Source organism: Marmota flaviventris, chromosome 10 (genome assembly GCF_047511675.1).
Source record: "Marmota flaviventris isolate mMarFla1 chromosome 10, mMarFla1.hap1, whole genome shotgun sequence".
NCBI lineage: Eukaryota > Metazoa > Chordata > Mammalia > Rodentia > Sciuridae > Marmota > Marmota flaviventris.
Genome location: NC_092507.1, coordinates 84,350,443 through 84,376,877, shown reverse-complemented (window position 1 = coordinate 84,376,877; position 26,435 = coordinate 84,350,443). Strand labels below are relative to the sequence as shown.

Sequence of the window (26,435 nt, the reverse complement as noted above, 5' to 3'; positions counted from 1 at the left end):
ATTTGATAACATAACATATCCATTAGACATTTATAATTTGTATCTATAAAGTATGTTTTAGTGTATTATATTAAGATGTTGGTAAAAGTAACAGGAAATAAAGAAATTTAGTTTGTAATAGTTACAATGAAAAGTTGTCATATCCATATACAGATACACAAAAATGTATATTATGAAAGTAAACTGAGTTTAAATCCAGCTCAGCTAATTACTATGATGTATAATCTTTGGCAAATTACTGAGTTTTGGTGCCCTTATGAATGAAATGAAGGTAAATCATAATATCTAAGACCTAGAACTCTTACAAATTTAAATAAGTTAACATTTAGAAAGTGGTTTGAGTGTTGTTTGACACAAGTAGTCACAATTCCTATCAGCTGGTTTATATGTTTTAATACTAGTATTATTAGTGCTGCTACAAAACCAGTCCATTTAAAGTGTGATACAAATATGAATAACTCATTGTATGCCTATGATCATAATGAAATCCACTAGACAGCTTATGAAGAGCATCTTTCCAAGAGATGTGAATGATAGGTAAACAATTGTTTCACAAATTCTCTGCTTGGAAGGATGATGAAAACCAAAGCTTACAAGAGTAGTAACCAGAGAACCCTGCCTCTCTACTCCTGGCAGTATTCCTATATTAACATATTTGATTTTCATAAAGACCCCATGAAATAATTAGAACTATGACCCTATTAACAAATGAGGATACTAATAAATAGAGGTTACCTGAATTGTCCAAGACACATAATAAGGGGAGAAATCAAGATTTAATTCCAGCATATCTTGTTCTATCACCTCTTGATATTAACTAAGATATTATAAACTCATTCACTCATTCACCAAAAAATTTAATTGCTTACTTACTATGACCTAAAAATTGTGTTTGCAATTACTAACAACTTTAGATGTAGTCAACACCCTTGAGAAGCTTACAGACTCAAGTTTGTATTAGGAGACAGGATCATTAGGAACGCAGCTCAGAACATTTTCAGCTAAAAAAAGAGATGAATCTTTTATATTTGTGAACCACACAACTCCAGGGTTAGGCTTTATAAACAAGATATTTAACTTATAAATAGAATTATCAAAGACTGCTCTAAATAAAGTACTTAATAAAATTCAGATTATACTATTTGGTTGAGGTAAACTGTCTTTTTGCAGAGGATAAAGGAGTCTTGGGTTTTGAATCTACTTCTGCCTTTGCATTATTAAAGAACTAATGGTAAATCATATATAAAGTGGCCATCTTCTCCTGAAAAACAACAGTATTACATTTTATAATCTTTAGAAGAATTGTAAATACAAAATATTATGTCATGTTTTTAACCATTTACTATCTTCATTAGAAACCTTTGGCTTTTCTTTTCCAAAGGCATTTACTTATTTTTTTACAGTAAAAATCTAAATGCTTTTATTCTAATAGTTATAACTAAATTCATTACTAGTTATTAAGTCAATTCAAATTTTAAACTTCAAACAGAACAAGTAAATGGCAGATAAGATACAACATCTTACCCAAAATGATTGAAAAGTAAAAGTCAATTTGAATAATATTCTGCATATTAAGAGATATAATGACCAAGAAGCACTTCCAAAATATGCAAAGAGAGCAGTGATGTGCAAGAAAATGTTCATTCAATGTTTACCTTAGTTATAATCCTGTAAGTAATAAAAGTTTCAATCGTAGTAACATGGCTTTCAGGTGCATCAACTGTAATGAAGAGATCCTTTAAATCTGTCTCATCTTCAAACTTGATTTGGTTTATCATCGATAGAGGGGATGTTGGCATCATCGGGCTGAAGGAGTTCATGTCCATCAATGAAGCATCCTAAGGAACAGAACATACAAAAATGAGTATCAAAAGAAAAAAAAATAGTTAAAACTCTCTATTTCTTAGATATAGCCAATATTACCCAAATATGTTAAGAACAAAAAGGCTATTGAAGATCTGATTGCACATGGTATGTTAAACACTTATTTTTATTTCTGCACCCTATAAACTCCCACCCAAACCAAATGATAAGAACAAATAAAAGGCACACACCCTTAAGGATCCCTAAGGTTTAAATGTTTGTGTTTCCTCCAAAATTCAAGTAGAAATTTAATGATCAATGCAATGGTATTAAAAGGTAGGGTCTTCCCAAGGTGATCAAATCACAACCATGAAGACTTCATAAATGGGCAGAAACTAGCCATTTTTTGCCCTTCTGCTTTCCACCATGTGAGGACACAGCAACAAGGCTCCATCTTGAAACCAGAGAGTAGCCCTCACCAGACACCAAACCTGTCGGTGGCACCTTGCTCTTGAACTTTTCAGCCTCTAGAACAATAAGAAATAAACTTCTGTTATATGTAAATTACCCATCCTCGAGTATATTTCATAAAAGCCCAAAAAGGCCAAGAAAAGGATTAAAAGAAAAAACTATAGCAAGCAAGATATATCAACCACTTTTTAGAAATTGGGAACCTGATCAGTCAGTGAGAACCTGATCAGTCAGTGGGCACTGAAATCCCAGTACAAAGATGAAAAGTGACCTAGAAAACAAAGGTAAACTAGAACGATGCAAACATATTGATGAAGCAGAATTCCCAGAAGGGCTCAGGGACGGGGACCATTGGAAGTTCATGGACACTGTGATGGTGGTAAAGTTAAAATGAGAACCATTGGTCTAAAATCAAATCAAACAAACAAGAACTTCAGATTTCCTCTCCTGCCCCATGTAATCAGGTCACTTCCTAACCTTATTTTGCAGAACTACTTTATGGAAGGTTCTAATTCCAGGGTATCAGTATAAGGGAAGAGGCCCATGAAAATACAGATATGAAGTGAAAGTCCTGCATACCAGATGAAAGACATCCGACCTCCTTTCTTTACTTGGCCCCATGGATACTGGCAGGAAAGTGTGAAACCCCACTATTTTAACCCATTTGGGCTGCTTTGTTCCAAGACTCTGATTTTTTTTTTTATAAAATAAAATATGGGGGCTGGGATTGTGGCTCAGCGATAGAGCGCTCGCCTAGCACGGGTGGGACCTGGGTTCGATTCTTAGCACCACATAAAAAATAAAATAAAAAGGCATTGTGTTGTATCCATCTACAAAAAAAAATTATTCTCTCTCACTTTCTCTCTCTCTCTCAAAAAAAAAAAATATGAGTAATAAATGCATAAGATACCCCCACACACATTTCCTTTAGATATGGATCTATAGATAAATAGAAAAAGAAGTGAAATTCCAAGAGTTCATCTTCAAACTTGATACCTCTAATTCTAAGATGATACCACGTGGCTTATTCTTCCTTACCTATTTGTAACTCTTTTCTCCAGCAGTAAGCCTGGCTCCCAGCATCCTGAATATACTTATTTTCAGTACCTCTATACCACCCCCACAACACACACACACACACACACACACTCCAGTTGCCCCTCAGCTATAACCACACATGCCAAGTTAGCCTCATTTTCAACCCCAACATTGTTGGATGCCTCCTTTACCACAGTCCCAATTGGTCACACTGGTCTTCTGTTTATTTGCCTTCAACTGTTTTATTTAAATATAGGAATTTGGTGCCAACATACCTTATATACAATCAGAGATATGATAAATTGTGGTATAAAGGTGTATTAAGAATTGTAATGCAGAAAAATAATAAGAGCACTCATGTATAATGAAAAAAATGTTTAGTTTGGTTTTGGCACTATACACTTTTAGTCCATGAAATTCTAGTTGTGTAAAAAATAATAATAATAAAAAATAAGAATAATATGTGGCATAAATAAATAAATATAGGAAAGGGCAGGAATGGGTAAAGAAAGGCTACAGGTTATGTTTTATGAAAAAAATTTTAAATGTACTATACAATCAATCTTAAATTCAAATAATGCCTCATTCATATGCAAAAAATAAAGCCAACTCTCAACAGGACACCTGAATTATTTCTGCAATAGCAATAATGACTTCTTCTTAAACTCTATCCTATTACATACATTTGCTCCAAAAGTAAGGATATAGATGTTAGAAATAAAAGTTTTGCATACTTTTATAAAAAAAAAAAACTAAAGTTATCTAATAAAACTAGAGATTAAATCTGCAACCCAGCCACTAGTTTAACAACTAATCTGGCCAATCCTGAGTAAAGAGGCCAAAAATTGCTGCTAATCCTGTCTCTGCTGTTGACTAAGTAGGTAATCTTGAACCATTAATGCAGCCTTTCTAAGTTACATTACATTAAGGAGTTGGACTTGATCTCTAAAATTTCTCATAGCCCAAATGCACTAAAGTAGTAAAATGTAATAAATTTTGGTAATTGAAGAAAAGGCACTTTTGTAGAACTGTGAGTGGAAGAAACAGGATAAAGTCAGAATATATCAAACCAAATCAATAAAAATGCTTTTGAGGCATCAGTAACATCCAGAGCGCTGTTCTAAAGACTCTTGCAACAAAAAGTTGAGCTATGCAAACTCCAATGTGGTGAATTAGGAAACTCTTTGATGGGATAACAGAAGATATATAATATGGGATACTAAAGACACAAGACTAATAGTGGCCCTAAGAATAAGAGGGTTCATCTAGGCATGACTTGGGCCAAGGAGTAGAGGACAAATTTCAGTTGGGTTAATCAAACACACAAAAATAGAGAGGCAACAAATGGCTTATAACTAGAGTTTGGGAAATATATCATTTTATATTCAGATGATGGGATACAATAAATTCTACCTATATGTTGTTTTTTTGTTGTTGTTGTTTGGGGGAGAACTGGAGATTGAACCCAGGGGCACCTAACCACTGAGCCATATCCCCAGCCTTTTTTAGTTTTTATTTTGAGACAGGATCTCAGTAAGTTGCTTAAGGCCTCACTAAGTTGCTGAGGCAGGCCTCGAACTTGTGATCCCTCTGTCTCAGTCTCCTGAATTGCTGGAATTACAGAAATGTTCCACCTCACTTGGCTGATAATATGCTATTAAACAATAACATGTTATAAATCCATGCACAACCAGGTTTCAATATATATTAGTAGGTGTATGACTGGGAGAAAGAAGAAAGAAGAGGGAGGGAAAGAAGGGGAGAACTTACAAGCTATTCAGTAAAAAAAAAAAAAAAAATATATATATATATATATATATATATATATATAAACAGAAGTTATTCCAGATGCTGGGACTGCTGTTGATTTTCATATTTTTCTATGTGACTTTTTGCATTCTCCAAATATTCTTAAACAAACATATATTATTTCATAATCAGAAAAAATGTGAAATCTGTTAGAGTCAACATTGTCCATATATGTTCAGAGATAGGAAATCATGGTGATAGAAGAGTTGAATGGGGCAGATGACTTCAGATTACATTTGATCATTTTTCCTTAACTCATCAAGGTTGCACAGTTAAATAAAAAAAATATGCAAAAATACATCAGAACCAATGAAAATAAGACTGTCCCAATGCAAGTATGGGATGCTAACATAAAGGAAAACTAAGCAACCATTAACAGAATTAAGAACTTACAAATAAATGTGCAATCAGCATGTACAAAAATCTCTCTCAAAAACTATTTCATATAAACAGGAGTTTTTTAAGCAGACATATTTCAATATGACGGGCGCATGTACTTTCAATTTCACTGATGCTGCCATGTGCTCTGGCATTTTTCATATTCACCCTCCCAACTCACCACAACCCACTTCTTTTACCTACTACATAATTTAGCATTCCATTTCTTCAGCTTAAAATGCACCCTTTTGTAGAGTGGGAAAGATCTGCATGAATTTTCAAAGGCTCACGATTCCAGTGAGTGTAGTGTGTGGTGTCACAAAAATACGTTTCGATATCTGGCAAAGGAGGAAAATTACAGGCTGAAATTTAGCAACATCTAAGATTTCAGCAGAAGGATTTAAATTACTATGAATCACTCAAACATTCCTAAAACCTCAATAAAACTGACTATCCAAAGTGTTTTATATTCACTCTGAAAAAAGGGGGGGGGGGATGGGGGAAGAAAATACACAGACACAGACAATACTTTTAAAATTTACATTTGGACATGAATAACTAAAGAAAATAAGTGTGTGAAAAGAAGCAAAGAAACAATTAACCAAAAAGAGCTGCATTTAACCTTTTGTGGTAGATGCTTTTCAGGAGAAATGGATCATCAAAATTTGTTCTTTCTAAACAGAGGTCTCACCTCCACAATCACTCTCTGTTTCTCTTATCCTCTACCGCCTCCAACATTTGGATACATGCCCATTATCTTAGTCTTTTAAATGATGAAAACACAACTTTTCATTTTTCCTTCAAGAAATCAGTACAAAAGGGAAATTATCTGTATGACAAATTTCTGCTTGTTAAATCACATTTAGTACTGTTCCAACAGCTACCATAGTGAAATGCACACACACAAAACCAAGAAAACCTTGAGTTGCTTTCAGGCTGAGATCTGAATGTGCAAAATAGAGAAAAAAAAGCTCTGTATATTGTGAGAATTCATTGTATTTTATCCTTACTCCGAAACAATACATCCATTGTAAGGAAAACCATTTCAGTAACTTTACTGAAATGAGTGGATTAGAACAGTGTTAGCATGAGATTGGAATTTATTGCCAAAATGATTTACAAATTAAGTGTAAGTTTTCCTGTTGTTACTCTTGGTTTATTATAAGCATTTGTTACAGACCAAATTGTGTTCCCTTAGAATTCATGTTTAAGTCCTATAATCAACTGTACCTCAGAATGTAACCTTATTTGGAAATAAGGTCTTTATAGATGTGATTAAGTTAAAATGAGGTCTCATTAAAGTGGTCTGTAGTTATTTTTATAACTGGTATCTTTGCAAAAAGGAGAAATTTGGACACAGAAACATGCTCAGAGGAAAGAGAATGCAAAGAAAACTAGGGAGAAGACAGCTGTTTTCATACCAGCCAAGCTGAGAGGCCTAGAACAGATAGGAGGAAGCAACCCTGCCAACATCCTGATCTTGGACTTCCATTCTCCAGAACTGAAAGTCAACTAATTTCTGTTGTTTAAGATACTCTGTCTCTGGTACTTTTTTACAGCAGCCCTAGCAAACTAAAATAGCATATCTGCAGCTAGAGTTGTGCACGATAAAAACCTGAAGTTGGAGGTAAGGGTAGAAAGGAAGAGAAATACCACACCTCAAATATTTCATCTTTACTCTAACCATTCATTTATTTTTAAAGACTAATAACAACTCTAGTAATTTCTGAAAAAGGGTTATTGCCACCCCTGCTTTATGCTATTAGATGTTTCCATAGTTTTACTCCTGAAATAAATAAAACACAGCTGAAATTTAAAATAAATGACATTTAGTCGATATCTGAACACTCGGGAGATAAACATCAAATGAAACCAGTTACAAGGTGAGATATGACCTCTACCAGATATGTTCTTCCTTAACATCCCTCACTAAAATGCTACTGAGGAACATCTCATAAATATAACATGAATTACTCTGATAATACTAAATTGCATCCACCATCTGTGCACAAACAGCTATTTTCTTTTTACAAGTAGAAGGGGGAAAAAAATCAATGTGAGAAGTGTGATAAATCAGAATACTGGCATGAAAAGGCCATGCAAATAAAATTGCTGATGCACAAGAAACATGCACACCAAGAGACATCTGGTAAAACAGCAACTTAAAGTGGAAGGAGTTTGAGAAACCATGTTGTGAAGAGGGACACTCATCTTGATAGGCCTAAATTTAGACCTACCAGCTGTGTTTTGGTTTACAAATCCTTCCAATCTGCCTGCTTATAATAATAATAATAAATGAGAAAGGCCTTCTGCAGAACACTGCTGAAAATGTGATTGGGGGAAAAGCCAGCCTGTCATGTTCTATAAAGGGGCATACAACACTCTAATCTTGTTTGACATAATTTCCATTGCCATGTAGCAGAGACACCCTTGCATGCACATACCACAGTTCCTTTATCCATTCGTTCTTATTTCTTCAACTTTTGAACAGTGCTAACTCAAATACACTTGTGCTTTCTTTGGTTTCATGCACTAGGGAGCCACGCACTGACCAAAGAAATTTTGCACATAATTTTTCCTTCTGACAAAATAAATTAATTAAATAAAATAAAAACTGTCATGCTATGGTTTGACTATGCTTTGTTCCCACCAAAAGTCATGTTAACAGTTAATTGCCAATATAATAGTATTGAGTGGTGGTGGGTCCTTTAAAACGTGATTAGGTCATGAAGGAACTGCCCACATGAAAGGTCTTTGTGTAATTATCTCAGGACTAAGTTACTTCTCTCCGTAGCAGATTGTTGTAAAGCAGGTCAGCTCCTGGTATCCTCTTCTTTCTTTGAATATGCCCTCTTGTCCTGCCCCTCTCCACTATGAGTCAAAGCATCAAAAAGGTCTTCACCAGATATGGTCACTCAGTGTTGGATTTTCCAACCTCCAGAACCATGAATCAAAATAAATCTCCTCTCTTTATAAATTGGCCAGTATAATTGGTATCCTACAATAGCAACAGAAAACAAAGTAAGGAATGATATCTTTAATTAAAAAAAAAAAAGAGCTAACCTTAATCCAAGCTTAGATTATATACCAGTTGTGTGAACTTGGCCAAGTCACTTTTCTGAGTTTTAGTTTCACACTTTCAACTCCTTAGAAAGGTCATACTTCACCTTGGATTAAGGAAGATTGAAATGAGCACAAAAATGGTAATGAAAGTGATGTGCACAATGCCTGCTTAAAAGCTTTATATGAATTATGTTAACCTCACCACAATCCCAGGGAATATATTTTCCCCTTTTTCCTTTTCTTTATTCTTCATCCCCCTGTCTCTTGATACTACCGATTGAAACCAGGGCACTCTGCCCTGAGCTACATTTCCAGCCCTTTTTATTTTTTTAATTTTTATTTTGAGAGAGGGTCTTATTGCCTTGCCAAAGCTCACCTCAAATTTGAGATCCTCCTATCTCAGCCTCCTGAGTAGCTTAAATTACAGGTGTTTACTTCCACACTCAGCATTATTCTCCCTTCTTAACTAGCTAGAAATACTGTTGGCAAGAACTCTTTGACTCCTGGTTTTCTGATGAGGAAATAGGTTAAATTCCATTTTCAAATTCTAACTGCTATTAAGTGGAGAAACCGGGATTTGACCTTCTAACTGCCAATAAATCAAACTTATATCAAAATATGATACTGATCCCCGGAAGTCATCAGTGAATTTACTCTTTTCAGTTTCTCATGAAATTAAATATTAATCTAAAGCAAGTAAATAAATGTCTATGATTAATATATACCTATATAGAACACAAAACCTGAGGAAGTACAAGTACATTCAAGGCAGCACTGTTGGAAACTAGAAAAAAAGTTCTAGAAACAAAAGAATGGATATATAAATTGTGGCATATGCATACAAGGGTATGTGTACTACACAGCAATGAAAATTAACTACAACCTTGTGCAATGACACGGAGTAATCTCATGAACTAAGTATTAGGAGAAAAGAATAGTAAATCATAAAAGATTTCACACAGGAGTGTAGAGTTTTTAAAAGTCCTAAAACATGCAAAGTCCAAAAGAACACAAATCTTTAAAATATACTGCTTCAAAATATATACAATAACAAATCAATGGCAAATATGGATTTCAGACTACTTGGGGTTTTTTGTTTTGTTTTTGTTGTTTTTTAACTAAATAGAATCATTTGGGGAGGTAGTACAGTTATGTTAAAATATTTGAATTTTCTATTTCTTCTGCTGGGGATTGGTTCATGGATGTCAATTTTATTCTTCTATTACCAGGAGTCTGCAAACATTATCTGTAAGGAACAAAATAAACAGCAAATATTTGGGGCTTCCAGGGCCATATGGTCTGTCTTAAAATTTTTCAATTTGGTCACTGTGGTGTGACAGGTCAGAGACAATACATAAAAGAATGGGTGTGGGGCTGGGTGAGTTGGCCCAAGCCTGTAATCCCAGGGCCTCTGGAGGCTGAGAAAAGAGGATCTCAAGTTCAAGGCCAGCCTCAGCAACTTAGTGAGACCCTAAGCAACTTTGTGAGACTGTCTCAAAAGATTTTAGAAAAGGGGGTAGGGATGTTGCTCAAGTAAATTGGCCCTAGATTAAGACCCGGGTACCTAAAATAAAATTTAAAAGGATGGGTGTGGCTATATGCTTATAAAATGTTTAAAATGTTGTTTACAAAACCACATTTGGTCCACAGGCTGCTGCCCTTGCTTTACACTATAGATGTTCTATAAATAACAATAAAATATGTATATAGATATTTATATACTATTATATGCATCAGAATATTCCATAAGAATTATTTTAAAAGTTTTTAAAAAGTATGTTTAAGTAGAACAATAATAATAATTTTTTCTTGTTTGCAGTACTGGGTACTGATCCCAGGGATACTCTACCACTGAATTACCCCCTCAGCCCTTTTTTATTTGGGACAGAGTCTCCCTAAGTTGTCCCTCAAACTTGCAATCCTCTTGCCTCAGTCTCAAGTAGCTAGAGTCATAGGTGTGCAGCAACACACCAGCAACGATATGGTCTTGATTACGGGAAAGTATGCATTAATTTTCTTTGCCCAGGTTTCTCATGGAACTTAGAAACAAAAGTAAAGTCCTTTTAATGCCTGGCAAATTGGCAGAAGGTAAATTTCAAACTTTCAGCATTTGCATTTCTGTTAAGGGTTTTTCTTTCTTTGTTTCTTTCTTTCTTAACACTTAGACACACATGAGCACACAAACACACACATTCAGAAATCAATGTTTTTATTCACCTCAATAAAGACTACTGCACATATAAGAAAGACAAAGAACAACTAAAAGGTTAGGGGGTTAGGGCTGAAAGTTATATTAAGGTCCCTCACTAAGTGTGTATTCAAACACGCTGATGCACTCACATGTGTGCCTCAATAGTCCCATTGCTGCCAATCAAAGATCCTTCAAACCATAAATGCTGAGTCTACCAAGGAAAGAGGGTGTATGGAAACTTTCTTAAAGCAAGCCCAAGGTACTGGATACACACAGGAAATGTAGAATCAGCCAACAGTGGATCCAGAGACGACAGACTGGAGCAGAAGGAGCCAGGAAAAAATATTCTAACCAGAACTGCTAAGGAGGCTGAAGGCTTGTGCTGTACACAGATAACACAACAGACTCAACCCAGGAGTGTGTCCAGAAAGGGTTCCTAAGGGGCGCAGCCAGCCAGCTGTGCACTTACTAGGTGTGGCTAAAATCAATCCTGGCCTGCATTAAACTAAAAGTAGTCCCTTCAACCAAAAGGTGGCTTTTATAGACATTCCCCAGGAAAAGGTTGAACTGTGTCAATATCTATCTCCAGTAACAAATGTACTAGGCATTCCTGAAGAGTCTTAATGTGTACTTACTCATTTCACACATATATTAGAAAAACCAGTTTGGGATTAAAAGAGATGCACCAAATACTCTTATCCCCGGGTAATTCTAAATTGACAAGCAGATAGTACAGGCAATGACTCACTCAAGAAGGAATTACACACGTACATTTAAGAAGCAATTACCAGAATTTTGGCATTACTCTCAAAAATGGAAAAACATGCTCTGATTACTTCAATAAAAAGTAAGAATCCTCCTAAATTTTATCCCAATGGTGCCTTCTCTGACTACCTGAAAGGATTTTTTTATATATATTTTCTGCATGTATCTAAGAAGCTGAAATATATAGCTCCATCAAGATCATCCACATAGTACCATAATGTCTTGCATTAAACAAATACAAGCCCTGTAAAGATAGAAACAAGTATATGTTTGTGATTCTCTGAAGATCTCATTACAAATCAAAGTGGGAGTTTACCTAAGTCAAAACCATTCATCTTACTCAACGTGTAAGTGAATACTCAGTTTCCTAAGCACCAGCAATTGTGCCTTTGCAACAGTTAATATGTCCATTAATTTATTTAATCCTCTGAACAACTTGATGAAAGTAAGTATTATTTTATATCCATATTTTATAATTAAATAAGCTTCTGGCTTAGGAATTCTAATAATTTTTACAAAACCACGTATCTCTTAATTTCATTGAGTTAAACACATGCACAAAGCACCTAAAATAGTAATTTTATTTCCTTTAGCAAATGTTCACTAAAGGCCAGCTATGTCAAAGGCCCTGGGCAGAGAACAAAACCATGGTCAAGTATGGCAGGGGTCCTGTTTTTGTGAAGCTTATACTTTGAGTTGGTTGAAAAGAATGTTACAGTTTGGATATGGGTATCCCCCCAAAGCTTCTGTGTTAATGAAGAAAGTGAAATAATTAGATTATGAGAGAGATAACTTCATCAGTGGATTAATTTATTTGATGGGTTAAAAATTTGAATGGATTACTGCATGGAAACGACAGGCAGATGAGGCACGGCTGGAGGAAATGGGTCACTAGGGCATGTCTTAGGCATTATGTATTTTGATCTCTGGTTCCAGCTTTCTCTCTGCTTCCTGGCTACCATGAGGTGAGCAGCTTCCCTCTGCCATGCCCTTCTGCCATGAAGCTTCACCTCATCTCAGGCCTAGAGTGATAGAGTCAGCCAATCATGAACTGGCATCTCAGAAACTGTGAACCAAAATGAACTTTTCCTCTTCTAAATTGTTCATGTCAGGTATTATAGTCACAGGGATGAAAAGCTAACACAAAAGAGGTACAGACAAGAAACAAATCAACACCTCAATAAATTAGATAATTCCAGATAAAAACAAGACTGGAGACTAAGCATTGATATATAAGGGAGTAAGAGCAGGAAGAATGCTGTTGGTAGCTGCATTCAGGGAGGCTTTCAGGAGGTAAGGTGAGAAGCAGCCAGCTATGTAAAATACTGAGGGATGAGAAGTCTAGTCCAAGACCAGCAAGCCCATGGCAGAAAAGGGTTGAAATACTCAAGGACAAAAAAAGGACATGCCAGACTCCAACATGGGCTTTAATGAGGGAATAACCAACAAAGCTTAATTGTCACATTTACTCCGTCAGAATTTCAAGCATTCATGTCTTTATCTTGTAAGTCTTTAAAACAGTGAGGGGAGGGGGATAGTAGAGGATAGGAAAGGCAGCAGAATACAACAGACACTAGTATGGCAATATGTAAATCAATGGATGTGTAACTGATGTGATTCTGCAATCTGTATATGGGGTAAAAATGGGAGTTCATAACCCACTTGAATCAAAGTATGAAATACGATATGTCAAGAACTATGTAATGTTTTGAACAACCAACAATAAAAAATTAAAAAAAAAAAAAACAGTGAGGGAAGAACTCCATGATGAATGTTGTACCTGAAAATCCAAAAGAAGACATTTCTTGTCCAGCTAGAGCTTGCTCAGCATCTCTGTGGTCTTATTCAGACTATTTATTAGCATTAGTCTATTAGAGGTTACTCATCATAACTAATGCAATACTGCTTATCTCAATTTCGCTTGGATAATCTCTTAACTAATGGAAAATTTCCTTTTTTTATGTTTAACGCTCTATTAGAAATTTGGTTTTCTTTATGCTGAAAGGTCTAACCAGCTATTTGCCTATAACTTGGCCACAAAACCATGTTGGAGATAGCATGATTATTCTTCCTTTGAGAGGATTATACCTGCTGGCTAATTGCTGGGCAATTTTCAGTAATTCTCCTACTCCAATAGGTTTGGTCAGTGACTTGCTCTAGACAATGAACACATCTGGGCAGAAGGTGTGAGAGCTGCTGCCTCTTTCCACCAGCACATGCATTCTTTTCCCTCTGCCACAGGAATGGTGTCCCAGTTAGAAGTCACTCCTTAGTCTGCCTCCTGAAATGCACATGACTAAGGGGAACAGACTCAAAGTCTACAACAGAATCACAGCTGAGTCCCCTAAAAGGTATACAACTAAGAAGCAAATGTTTATTGTAGGTAAGCCACTAGATATTCAGGTGTTATACTGCAGCATAACTTAGAGCTGATGAAGGTAATATTTAATGTTCAAACAGGTTAAAAAGATTTCTCAGAAATAGTAGAATAGAACAAATTTGGAATTTTTTTCTTCCAATTTTCAACATTCATATGACAAGAATTTACCATGTATTTTTGTCACACACAGTAAGGTTTTCAACTTAATTCTAAACAGACTTTGTTATTCTTCATATTTCATTTTTAATGAAGCTATTTTTCATTTTTGAACAAGAACTCTTGAGGACGGGGACACAGCTCAATGGTAGAGCAACTACCTAGCATGTTCAGGGCCCCGGGTTCAATACCCAATATTAAAAAACAACAAGAAAAATTCTTGCTTCTTATACCAAAAAATTTAAAATTATGATAAAAATTACCACAAAAGTGAACCTCAAAAATGTAATGCTAACTGAAAGAAAGCAGACATTAAGGCCGCATATTAAATAATTCTATTTATATGAAATGACGTGAGGAAGAAAATCTAAGTAGATTGATGAAAAATAGCAAATGGGTATCTATGGTTGGGTGGGAAAACAGGGATTAATTATAGAGGGCAATGATGGATTTCATTACTGAGATGAGAATGTTTTAAAACAGGGTTACAGGGATGGCTGTACAACTTGATTAGCTTACTTGAAAAAAACTCATTCACCCAAACAGGTGGATTTTATGCTATGTAAAATACACCTCCACAAAGTTATCTTCAAAAAGAAACCAAGAGAAAACATGCCACATAAAATATTTCTCAAAGTAAAAATAGTAATAGTAAAATTATTTGTTTTAATTTTAAACACTACTGGCTTCACCATCTAAGTGGACTTTCATGATTTTATGTCAATATTTGCTAGTAATTTTCATTGTCCTTTTTACCAATACTATAGGTAACTGTCATGAAGTATGACTGATATATACACTTCCAGAGTTAATCAAACATTCCATTTAAAATAAATAAAACTTTTTAATCACATAATTCGTCACTTACTTATAAGGAAAACCTTAAAAATATATACGTGAGGTGGTTAACTGTGAATATTTAAGTTTTACTTCTTCTTTAGAAAGTATGGAATGGAAATAAATAAGCACATGAATGAAATTAATTTTGAGTACCATAATTTCATTAACTACCAAATGTGTTTCTTTTACTAGGTTTTTATAAAACTATAGAAGGCTATTAAGAGTTGTGCTTGGATCCTCAAAGATATAAACATGAAACTCCACTTTTAAAGCTCATAGGATAAAATATTATATGTAGAGTACATTATATTTAAATCTGGAGTGTTTTGACCTCATTTTCCCAAAATATTCATAATAATTTCCTCCACGGCCCCTAATAAACATAAAAAACAAATAAAACACCATTGTTTCTGCAGGAAAGCACTGTAGTTCCCTTTCTGCACCTGCATTTCCAACCTTTTGATCTAGTCTATGAGCTGCCTAATGTCAATTCACTCCTTTCCTGCCAGAGTTGGTTTCTGTGGCTTGGAACCAAATCCTGAGTCAGGTGCTATTAGCTTAAAGCAATTTATTTTTCTAAGTAAAAGATATTCCTGAATGATTTCCCTGGGTTTCACATGTTTTGTATTTATTTCTTCTCATACAAACTAAGCAGGAGATCTTGTCCAGAGAGCTGTGCACCAATCTAGCAATAATATCACTCACCACTGATTAAGAATTTAATTCTATTCAGTAGAGTATCCTGCTAGGAAAGACCAATACAATACAAACTGAATTTTCTGAAAGATCATCAACAAATTACTATTATAATTGGATCTATAAAATCTAAAAAAACAAAGCCAGAGGCCATGTCATTCATTAATGTAAGTATGTGATTAATATGCAATCTAAATATCCCATGATTATGTAATGTCCCCACATTCCTACCTTCAAGAAGTTTAGTCTATTGGAACTAGACTATAATCATGGTTTTACTGAAGAGAAATAAACATCTATTTAAAAGGCAAAATGTATTAAGCATTGTGATATTCAAACATCATTCTGGAAAGCACAAAATGGAAAGAAATTAATTCTATCTGGGGAGAGAAGAAGGCTTTAAAGGAAAAGGTAGTTTTACACTGGGCCATAAAAAATCAGAAAGGATTTCATTTTGTTGAGCCAGCAATAATTATAAAAGTAAACAAATACAGAATAAGCTCATGCAGTGGCAAGCAAATCAAACTAGATCAGAACTTCTGGACCAATGCTGGGCAAAATGTAAGATGAAAATAAACCACCCACCAGGGAATCCTGCTCAGACACTGATTCTGATTTACTGGGTCTGGAGCGAGTTCTGAGACTGCATTCTAACGAGCTCCTAAGTAACATAGTTGATTCATGGTACACTCTGTAATAAGTGAGGCTCTAGAAGAGGGAAAGAGAGTAGTGAGGGAGAAGGAAGAAAAGCCAGGGTGCGGTCTGAGCACCAAGAGCCTTGAAGAGCAATCTAAGTAGAGCTCTGAAAGCACATGGGATACACCAGAGAGAGGCAAGATATGAGGAGGAGAATGAAGACCATGAGGCCATATTAATGGTTCTCAGAAGTAACCATATAAGTGCTCTGATTGCAGCTGTAGGCATTTGTAAAGACGGCACCAATTCCAGAGACATCAAGAAGGTAAAACTGATGGAACATTTCATATATATGGGCAGACATGGAGAGTCAGTGAGTAGGATGAATAAAAGGTAAACGTTAAGCATTTTATCCTTGGTACCTAAGGAATTATGACATCATTAACAGAAAATTAAATGGAAAGGACAACAGGATTGGGACGGGAAATATTAGGAATTGGGAAATGGTGGAATAGAGTTCAGTTTGGGAATTAAGTTGAAGGGATAAGTAGGATCATCCAATTAAGATTTTTCCACTGCTCTTGCAGTTAAATTTAGTAAGCTAGAATTCCATTGTAACTACTTCTTAATTATGGAAAAGTCAACTGTCACATCATCTTCTCCTCTGGGACAATTAGTCATCCAGCTTGTATTAGCCATTTTTAGTGACATAATTCATGACTGTATGAGGCAATCTTTTTCGTTTTGGAAATTTCAGTTAGAAAGCTTCTCTTTAAATTGATTTGAAACTTCTCCCTATACTTTTTACCCAGTAGACTGAGAGTTCAGCCCAGTGGTAGAGCTCCTACCTAGCATGCACAAGACCATGGGTTCCATCCCCAGCCCTAGGAAAAAAGAAAGATTTTAACCCAGTGGTCTTAGTTTTCCCCTTCTGCCTTTCAAAAACTACAAACATTTAATCCACCTCAATCACAATGACTCCTCATAAAGAGTGGTTAAAAGAATTAATACAAGTCTTTTCTAAGCTAAACCACTTTGGTTCTTCCCCAGACTTTCTTCAAAGGCCATGGTACCAAAACCAGAGAAATCCTTTATTTTTCTTCATGGATAGGAAATGTGTGACAAAATGGTTACTCTTTCTGTGGCAATCCAAGGCACTGCTAATGGATTCAAGATCCTCCCAGATAGCATCTCAGGTTCCATCAATGTTCCAAAGAATCAATAACAAAGCATTGGCATCTCAAGATGAGTTATTTCTTTGCTATTTCTGACAGACACTCAACTCCCCTTTTCAAAACAGAGGGTGGAATGGATCTTTAGAAGTCTCATGGACAGGTTAGATTACAGTACAATTAATATACCATGTGACCTTGAAAACAATAGTGTTTGTTTAGATTCAACATCATGTATTTATACATGTTAATTTTTCATGTACTAAAAAACCACAAGGAATATTTAAACATAATATGATCATGACCGTATGAAGGGTCTTCTCAAACTTATTCTGAATTTTCCTTATGTTTTAATTTTTATCATTGATTACATATGCTAATTCAAAGAGAAAATCTGAGGATTTTTTTTATCTTTTCTCTATTTCATTTAGAAAGAAATATAAGAGTACTTAATACTAAGAGAATTATGATGGCAGTGAGTGGAATTTCCAGAAGAGGTATAATATAAATAGTCCTAGATCAGCCTTATTTTGTTTTATTGGTTTCTCCCCCAACCATTTTAAACCATCAAAATGGTAAAAGCCACTGAGCCAGAATCAAAATGTAAATTTCAGGGAAAAGGGAACACATCTGGTAAGTCATTCAATCCTCATATTTACTGTTTATCCTCATTTTACAAATTATAAATATGAGGCATTCGCATGAAATAATTTGCCTAAAAAAATAAAGCTAACAAGCAGTGGAGCCAGGATTTCAAATATTGGCAATATAGCTACAGAATCTCTGCTCCTAACCACTAAGCTTATATCTTTGTTATATTTTTATTTATAATGAGTAACAGATTTCTTCTTCAGAAGTTAACATTTATCCCAATTAAATTTCAGTCTTCCCCTGAACCCACTATTCTAAATTACAAAAAGATTTGGAAGGCTGACTATGTTATACAAACTACTAGCTATTATTATAGTTATTACTGCTACGTAGCAAACCATCCCTAAACATAGTGGTAGAAAACAACTTCGGTGTTTTATATTTTATTACAATTCCTGGTTTTCTGAATTCTGGTAGCACACAACAGAAATGGCTTGTTTCTTCTTCACCGCATGTGAGGCCTCAACTGTGAAGATTTGATGGCTGAGGGTACCTGGATGCTGAGGGCTGTAATCATGAACATCTGCCAGATTTCAAGTTAATGACAGACGGGGACTAGGACTTTGGATGGGGCTGCTGGTAGAGCATTTACACATGATCTCAAGGTAACTTCACAGCAAGGAGGGCTTAGGTTGCATTTCTCAAGTGGCAGCTTCAGAAAGCAGTGTCCTACTGAACAAAGTGAATTCTCTGTTTTCTTTTAGGATCTAGGCTTAGAAGCTGCACAACATCACTGCCCAAAGGCTCCACCCCACCCCAGATTCAAGGAGAGAAGCACAGATCTTACCTCTTGATAGAAGGAGGTCACATTACGGAAGAGCATGTGGCCATCCCTTTGCTATAGTGTTCTAAACTAGTTATGCTTTGTTTTAACCATCGGCCTCCACTCATCCAGGAGTCTGATCCTTGAGGAAGATATATCTTTAGCAGCTCAACCAGTGCAGGGCACAGACAGCAGGAAGGAGGGCAGGAGCAGAGAACATGCTTCCTATTCCCTCAAGGCTTCAACACCACATCTCTCTGTAAATATGGTTCCTGAAGAAGTGGCCTCTTCCCTACCACTCTAGATCCTGTTGAGTTCCAGCAACAGTATTTCCATTCTTTGTCCCTTTAGAGCTAGGGGTCCTAATGGCTTTTTGTTACTACAAGACTGTAAGTGCCTCAATACCCCTTATTTGTTCTCAACTCTGCCCATAACTCTATAAGTAGACCCTGGATTAAAACCTCATTTACATTCTCTCATTGGAAAAAATTCTGTTTATCAGAGTGATGACCAATACAGGTATGTCATAGAAATGAAACACTGAGAAATCAAATGTGAAAAATTAATCTGTAGGTTTCTCATATCTTCTTCAAAGTACTTGATAGAATTTTTGAATAACATAGTTAGGTCCCTCTACTAGTATGGTTTGGATCTACGGTCAAATAAGATATAAGCTTTTCCTCCAAGGGTTCACATGTCCAATAGTGATAGGTGGTGAATCATTAAGAGTTGGCCCAAGTGGGAGGTTCTTAAGACACTAGGGGTACTATCCTCAAAAGGGATTAAGTGTTTTCATGGGACACTGAGTTAGGTCTTGCTAGAAGGCTGTTATTAAAAAGCAAAACTGGCCATTCTTCAGCCTCTCTGGCTTCCTTCTTCCCTCCCCCATAAGACCTTCAAAGTTCGGCTGATGCGAGAACCCTGTCCTTAAACTACTAGAAATGTTATAGTAAAAGGAAAACTGAATGTCCCAATAATGATAACCTACTATTCTTTCAAAAGTATCCTTTCCTGTAAAAATATGAATTATTTTCAAAACCTTGCTCAAAGAGTCTGATTTACCAGAATAATCTTAAATTTTACATTAATCTTATAAAACGTTAGCCTCTAGTGAGACCTCTTTCTTTTCAATGTATTTATTAAAACACTAAATTCACTTTATGGCTTAGTTGGGGATTGGAATTAAGCCTACTAGTCTATTCCTTTCAACATCCCCACCCCTCGTGCTAGGGATCAACCTCAGGGCCTCACACATGCTAGACAAGTGCTCTACCACTGAGCTATATTCACAAACAATCTAAGGGAACAGAGTGACTACAGATGTGATTGCAGCCAGTCTTAAGATATTAAAGGGCAATGATAGTCTGCTTCATAAGTAATTGGGAGATACTATCCTAGGGTAGGCTAGACAATGGCTAGACAACTCTGCAGAGAATAGGTTAACAGAGGATTAAAGAGTAAGAAAAATGTCAGAAGCTTTCTTAAATTTGCTTGTCTAATTATAACTAGTGTTTAAAATTTTTAACTTTATGAAATATAATACAGTGGCTAATTTCAAATTTTTCCAAATATGGATTCTTTTTAGACTTTAACCAATATTATATCTTTACTTTTATCTATATGGCCAGTTTCTATAAGAAGTGGTTGGTTCTTAACATTGTCTAAGTGCTCAGCAAATGCAATTATACAACCCTAATAAACAGTGGATCCAGGTGCAGAGAACTGAAGGTTACACAATTTATAAGGATACCTTATTTTATTTATTTTTTGTACTGGGGATTAAACCCAGGGGCACTTTAACACTGATCCTTTATTTATTTACTTATTTATTTAGAGACAGAGTCTCACTTAAGTTGCTGAGGCTGGCCTCCAACTTCAATCCTCCTTTCCTCATCCTCCCAAGTCCCTGAGATTACAAACATACACCACCATACTCAGCTTGGAAAGATACCTTAATAAGAAAATACAAAATTACTAATAAAAATTATGAGGAAAAATACATTTTTATTTAGAATGACAAAAAAATCTCAAAAAATAATTGGAGCCATGGATATATTTTCTGAGAGTGCATCAGATAATTTACCAGGAATGATTCCTTTAAAATGCTTCAGGTTGCAACCTGTCAATTCCTTCCCACCCAATATCTACAACTTCAGCCATTCCCTATATTCCCACAGGCCTCGAAAATGAACAGCTCTGCATCTTAAATTTCATCAGTTTCACCTTAGATCCACATCTGACAATAGTGCTCCAATAAAACTGGTCCTGAAAAGCTGGCTGGAATCCTGAGAATCTGGGGAAAGAGATACTACCTGACAAGTTTTAAAACAGTTCCAGGTGATTCTGATACACAGTTGCCAATCCCAACATTCCCCTTCCCAATATTGGAAGTAAAACAATGTATAAGCATAGACTAATATTCATAGACTTAAAAAGCAATGTAAAAAAGGAAGGTTAAAAATAAATCAACCAATTGGCCAACTGTCATTGATTTGAACATAAAGTATGTGAGTAATATAAAAAGACAATATTAACCTTTTACAACTAAATATAATTCCGTTGTTTTGCAATTTAAATAGAACAGAGCACAAAACTGTGACTGTGTCCAAATATCTAGAATGCAACTGGGCCTACAATTCCATTTAACACCAAGAAAAAACTGAGTTTTTCATATTCCTCTTTGGAGCCAGACTAGGCTGGTTCACTTTCTAGCTACTGTTCTCTCTTCCAGAATAAAGACAATGGTTAAGTAGGTTAGTTGCTTTAACTAACATCTCAGGGTAACAATTATCTATTACTTCTCAGTCATTAGTACATTGTTCTGATCTGAACTCAAGTCTTCTATTAGCAACTTGAGAAACCAGAATGTCTTTCAATCACTCTAAAAGAAAGTTATTTTTCTTTCCCAAAACCTTTAAGAAATATCAAGTACTAGTCTACACGCACCAAAAGTCTACCACTAACCCCCACAAGACTTTCCTCCAATTACAAGTTAGGAAAAGCCTTTAGCCCTACAATTTCCTCCAGCGGGAAGAGGAAGGGGAAAACGAAAGCTGCCGGCTGTGGGTTGGATGGCGGTACTTGTCTCTGAAATACCCTTAGCACCGCAGCTGAGGAGCTTCCTGTTAGACACACGACCGTTTTCTCCTGTTGAGATATCCTCGCACCTACTCCCACTGGATTCCAGACTCAGTTTGGGTGTCACTCAACTCTCAAATCCAAAAACAACACCACTAAATAAAAAATAATTTCCCTAAACTCAGGTGATCTCCCTCCCCGAGTTCAGAGCTGGCCGCGCCCGAAAAGCAGCTGGCAGGAGCGGGGACAGTTTCAGGCTACCCGCCTCCCGGGTTCAGACAACTGTCTGGAGGAGATGTCCCTGGCAGACAAAAATCAAAAAAGCGTGGGTGGGGATCACAACTTTGTTCAGACTCCGTGAAGCCAAGGCCCTACCCAGTGGAAGGTCAAAGTGCAGAAGAGGGAGCGGCTACGTTTCGGAACCCCGCCAGGGCGCAGCCCTGAGAGCCGGGACCGCTGCAGCCCGGGTCTGGCGGCTTAAGGAGACCTCCCCCACCTCCAGCTCCGAGGCTCTGCCGGGAGAGGCCAGGCGCGTTCCAGGTGGCCGCCGGATCAACGGTGGCAACTCCCAGAGTTGCTTTGGAACTTTCCCGGGACGCGCCGCCGCCGCGCCCTCACCTTACTGAACACCTCCAGGTCGTCCTCGTCCTCCTCCAAATCGAGCACGTCGGCCTGCAGCAAGGTGGAGGATCCGCTGCTGCCCGCGAAGGGGGCGCCGCCCCCAGGGCTCTCCGCGCCCCCGCCCCCGGACGGGAGGTCAGAGGAGCGCGCCTGAGATGCCCGGTGCTCGCCCTCCATCCCGAGAGTGCGCGCCCGACGGGCCGCCGCCGCCAGCCCGGCTCCCCCGAGCGTGCCCATTGGCTCCCGCGCATCCTGCGCCTCCCCGGCCGGCCCCGCTCCAGCCCCTCGCCCGCTGCGCAGACGCGGAACTGTCGGGACGAGCGCGGGGCCGGGAAGGGCAGCCGCGGCCTGGGGTGCATCCCCACCTGGCCTGGGGTCGCCTGGAGGAGCGAGAGTGGGGGGCCCGGAACCCGGCGAGGGTGGGAGAAGGACGGCTGCCCTCTGAAGAAGGGGGACTGGAGAGTTGCGGGCGGGCACTGACGCAGCTCAGGGACCGCGGAGGAAAGGTTTCTGAGGTGACAGGGTCTGGGAAGCAGCCTTAGAGGGAACAGTCGGGTTCGCGGGATCCATAGCGGGCTGGAAGGCAGCCGACCCAGCCCGCCAAAAGACAAAAACCAATATTGTATTTCCTGTCCTTAATGGTTGCCTTTCTCCTTGGTTGTGATTTTGGAGTCCATCATTACTAAAGGCTGATGCAAAAATAGAAGACTTGAAAACCTCCCCTGTTCTTGTCATTGATTTTTGACCCAGTAACTGAACTTAGTGGTTATTTCATGGTCAGGCCAGGGAAGTTGAGATTTCAGATCTATTTTCAGCCGCTTCCCAATGTATCTTTACTCCTGGAAGTCTTCCTGAAGTTAATGAGCAAGAATATTAGTGCTAAGGACAACTAGCAGGACTAGAAAGAAATTATCTGCAGTCCTTGCGTTGCCAGTGCAAGGCTGTGATTATTTAGCTGCTAGTTCACTGTTTATTATATTTAAAAATTACAAAAATCATGGAAAACTGAAAGCAAATTGCTTTGATAAGTTTTTGAATGATCTTCAGATTTTATTCTTTATTCCCCTAAGCCTGGCCTCTTCTGTAGGCCTTATTTAAATTTTTAAGTAAACCAAAGATATATGTAAGCATTTTCTATTTATAGAAATAGAGAATATTTTTTATTTTGGATTTTTGTTTCTCATTATATTCCTTCTTATCCAGTCAAATGTACCTCCCACTGATTTTGGACAGGTTGGTCATTGTCAGTTAAGTTTTCTGAGCTTTATGATTCCTTACCCAAAATGCTATCTCCTGCTTATCTTTCAGGAATTAACTATAGTCCCATCTCTTTCAGACTTTCCAAATGACAGTCTCTTTTAATTTACTGCACTATATAGATTGTGTTTGCTTCATTCATGTGTTTTATATTCTTTAGAAAACAATAACATTTTTAGAATAGAGATCATGATATGCCTGTTCAGATATACTCACTCAAAAAGGCTCTCTGCTGAAGTCTACAGAAATATAAGACTTTATTTGTCCCTCTCTAAGCTCATTGTGGTTAGTGAGGAAAATTTAACATTTCCTAATTGCAATCTCTGAACCAGGAAATTCTTAATGATACTGTGACTCACCATAATTGCCCAGGGAGCATAGAGAACAGGCTTAGAAAATAGGCAGAACAAACGAAGGCCACACAGTTCAGATCACAGTCAAAACCATGCACAGGACCGCTCCTGCAAGACACTGTTGCCATCACTACCTGATACTAAATGCCATACCACTTCACATAGTGCCGCTGACCCTGATATCACTGGAGTCCAGTGATATCCCTGACAACAGGACTACACTGCTTCTGAGAACTCCCATTTTATTACTGTCATAAAAAAAAAAAATGTGCCCATAGTTCTTTCTCTGTGTTGATAATCCTAGTTTTAAAACCCTAGAGGTTTTAAAGACTTGGCCCAGTTGGCCAGGTACCAATAAGATTTCTAAGGCACAGAATTTTGTAAACAGTGAGGGCATATTGATGCTGGTCAGTTAAGAGGAATTGCAGGGGAAGGGAGAGGAAGAAAGGGGGAAGGGCAAAGGAGAGGAGAAGGAGAGAAAAAAATTCCTACTTATAATTCACCCATTTGGCAATCTAACCTTTCTTCACATACCTCTCCCTGTCTTGCCACTCCCTATACATGTAGTATGGTTAAACTTCAATCATCTGGGTGCACAGACCACAGCTCCCTAAAGGAAGAAAACCCCAAACCTATTCATTATTGGTACAACTCCAACTCTAATATGCATAACTCCTATAATCTTAACTTCACATTAATTAGGACTATCACTGGAAGAATGGAAGAATTCTTGTTTGGATACTAAATTTTATAAATAGGCAAGGTCCAAAACGTCAAATGCAGGTATAATACTAAAAGGTGCTATACCCAGCCCTTTCCCTTGTTTCCTGGACTCTAATTCTGACCATTATTCTTCACCATATGCTAGTACCATCTGAAGGTAAGCAGTTGCAGCACCACAGCTCCAATCAAGGGTAGACCTGAAGGATAGTGGTGAAAGAAATTTCTTTCAGTACCCAGAATTTTCAACATGCCATTTGGTTATACACCGTATATATTAGTCAGCTTTTTATCACTGTTAACAAAATGCCTGACGAAAGTGACTTAGAAGAGAAAAAGGTTTTGGGGGTTCATGTTTTCAGGGATTCAGTCCATTCTCAGCTGACTCCATTGTTCTAGGACAGAGATGAGACAGAACATCATGGAGGAAGGACATGATAAAGTTGCTCAGCTTATGGCAACAAGGAAGCAAAGAGTGAAAGAGGCCAGGCATGGTGGCGCAGCCTGTAGTCCCAGTAGCTTGGGAGGCTGAGTCAGGAGGATTGCCAAGTTCAAAGCCAGCCTCAGCAAAAGTGAGGTGCTAAGCAACTCAGTGAGACCTAGTCTCTAAATAAAATACAAAATGGGGCTGGGAATGTACCTCGGGAATCAAGTGCCCCTGAGTTCGATCCCCAATACCAAAAAAAATGAAAAAAAGAAGTCAGGGACAAGATATAGTCCTCAAAGGCATGCCTCCAGTGACCTACTTCTCCAATCACATTCCAACTGCCTATAAGTTACCAACAAGTAGTTGTTTTTTTTTTTAATTCAAATTATCAATCCTCCAAATGTATGCATCTCCTCAAGAGAGTACAGCTCTCATCATTGCCTAAAAGACCCATCTCTGAATCTTCCTGCACTTCATATCATGCTTTCAAAATATGAGCTTTTCAGGAGACATTTCTTTCTTTTTTATTTTTTTAATTTGTTCTCATTAGTTACACATGACAGTAGACTGCATTTTGACACAATACATAAATGGAGTATAACTTCTCATTCTTCATGTCTGAAAAGAAATGGCCAAAAATACAGATTTGTATTAATTAATGAGTAGTTGCATATGGTTGGGTTGGATGGTCAAGGACTTGGAAGGAACAGTATTAGGTAACTGGTGGAAAGGGAACTGAAAGAAGTATATGGATGGATTTTTCATAATGATAACAGATGTTTATAAATGTGAAATACCCACCATAGGACCAATACTGCAGTGGTGACTCTTAATGATCAGGTAAGTAGGCAGAATTATGCACTGTATTAGTCAACCTTTTTGCTGTTGTGACTAAAAAACCCGATAAGAGCAATTTTAGGGGAGGAAAAGTTTTTGTGGAAGAGTGTGGTGGAGGGAACCAGAGAGACTCCACTCACCAAATACAACATATGTTCTCCAAAGGCATGCCCCCAATGACCCACCTCTTCCAGCCACACCCTACCTGCCTTCAGTGACCACTCAGTTAATCTCGTCAAGGGAATAATTCACTTATTGGGTTAAGGCTCTTATAACCCAATCATTTGTTCTCTAAACCCTCTTACATTGTCTCACACATGAGCTTTTGGG

At 37.3% G+C, this 26,435-nt stretch overlaps 1 protein-coding gene across 1 annotated transcript in view; it reads right to left on the bottom strand.

Moving 5' to 3' along the window:
* Positions 1–22,700, bottom strand: part of Snx7 (sorting nexin 7) — a 92,007-nt gene extending 69,307 nt beyond the window's left edge. Inside the window, exons 1-2 of the mRNA XM_027935209.3 lie at positions 22,509–22,700; positions 1,656–1,838 (exon numbers count right to left, since the gene is read on the bottom strand). Coding sequence (XP_027791010.3) covers positions 1,656–1,838; positions 22,509–22,688 — 363 coding nt within the window. The 5' untranslated portion in view covers positions 22,689–22,700. The remainder of the gene's footprint in view (positions 1–1,655; positions 1,839–22,508) is intronic.
* Between the last annotated feature and the right edge of the window lie 3,735 nt (positions 22,701–26,435).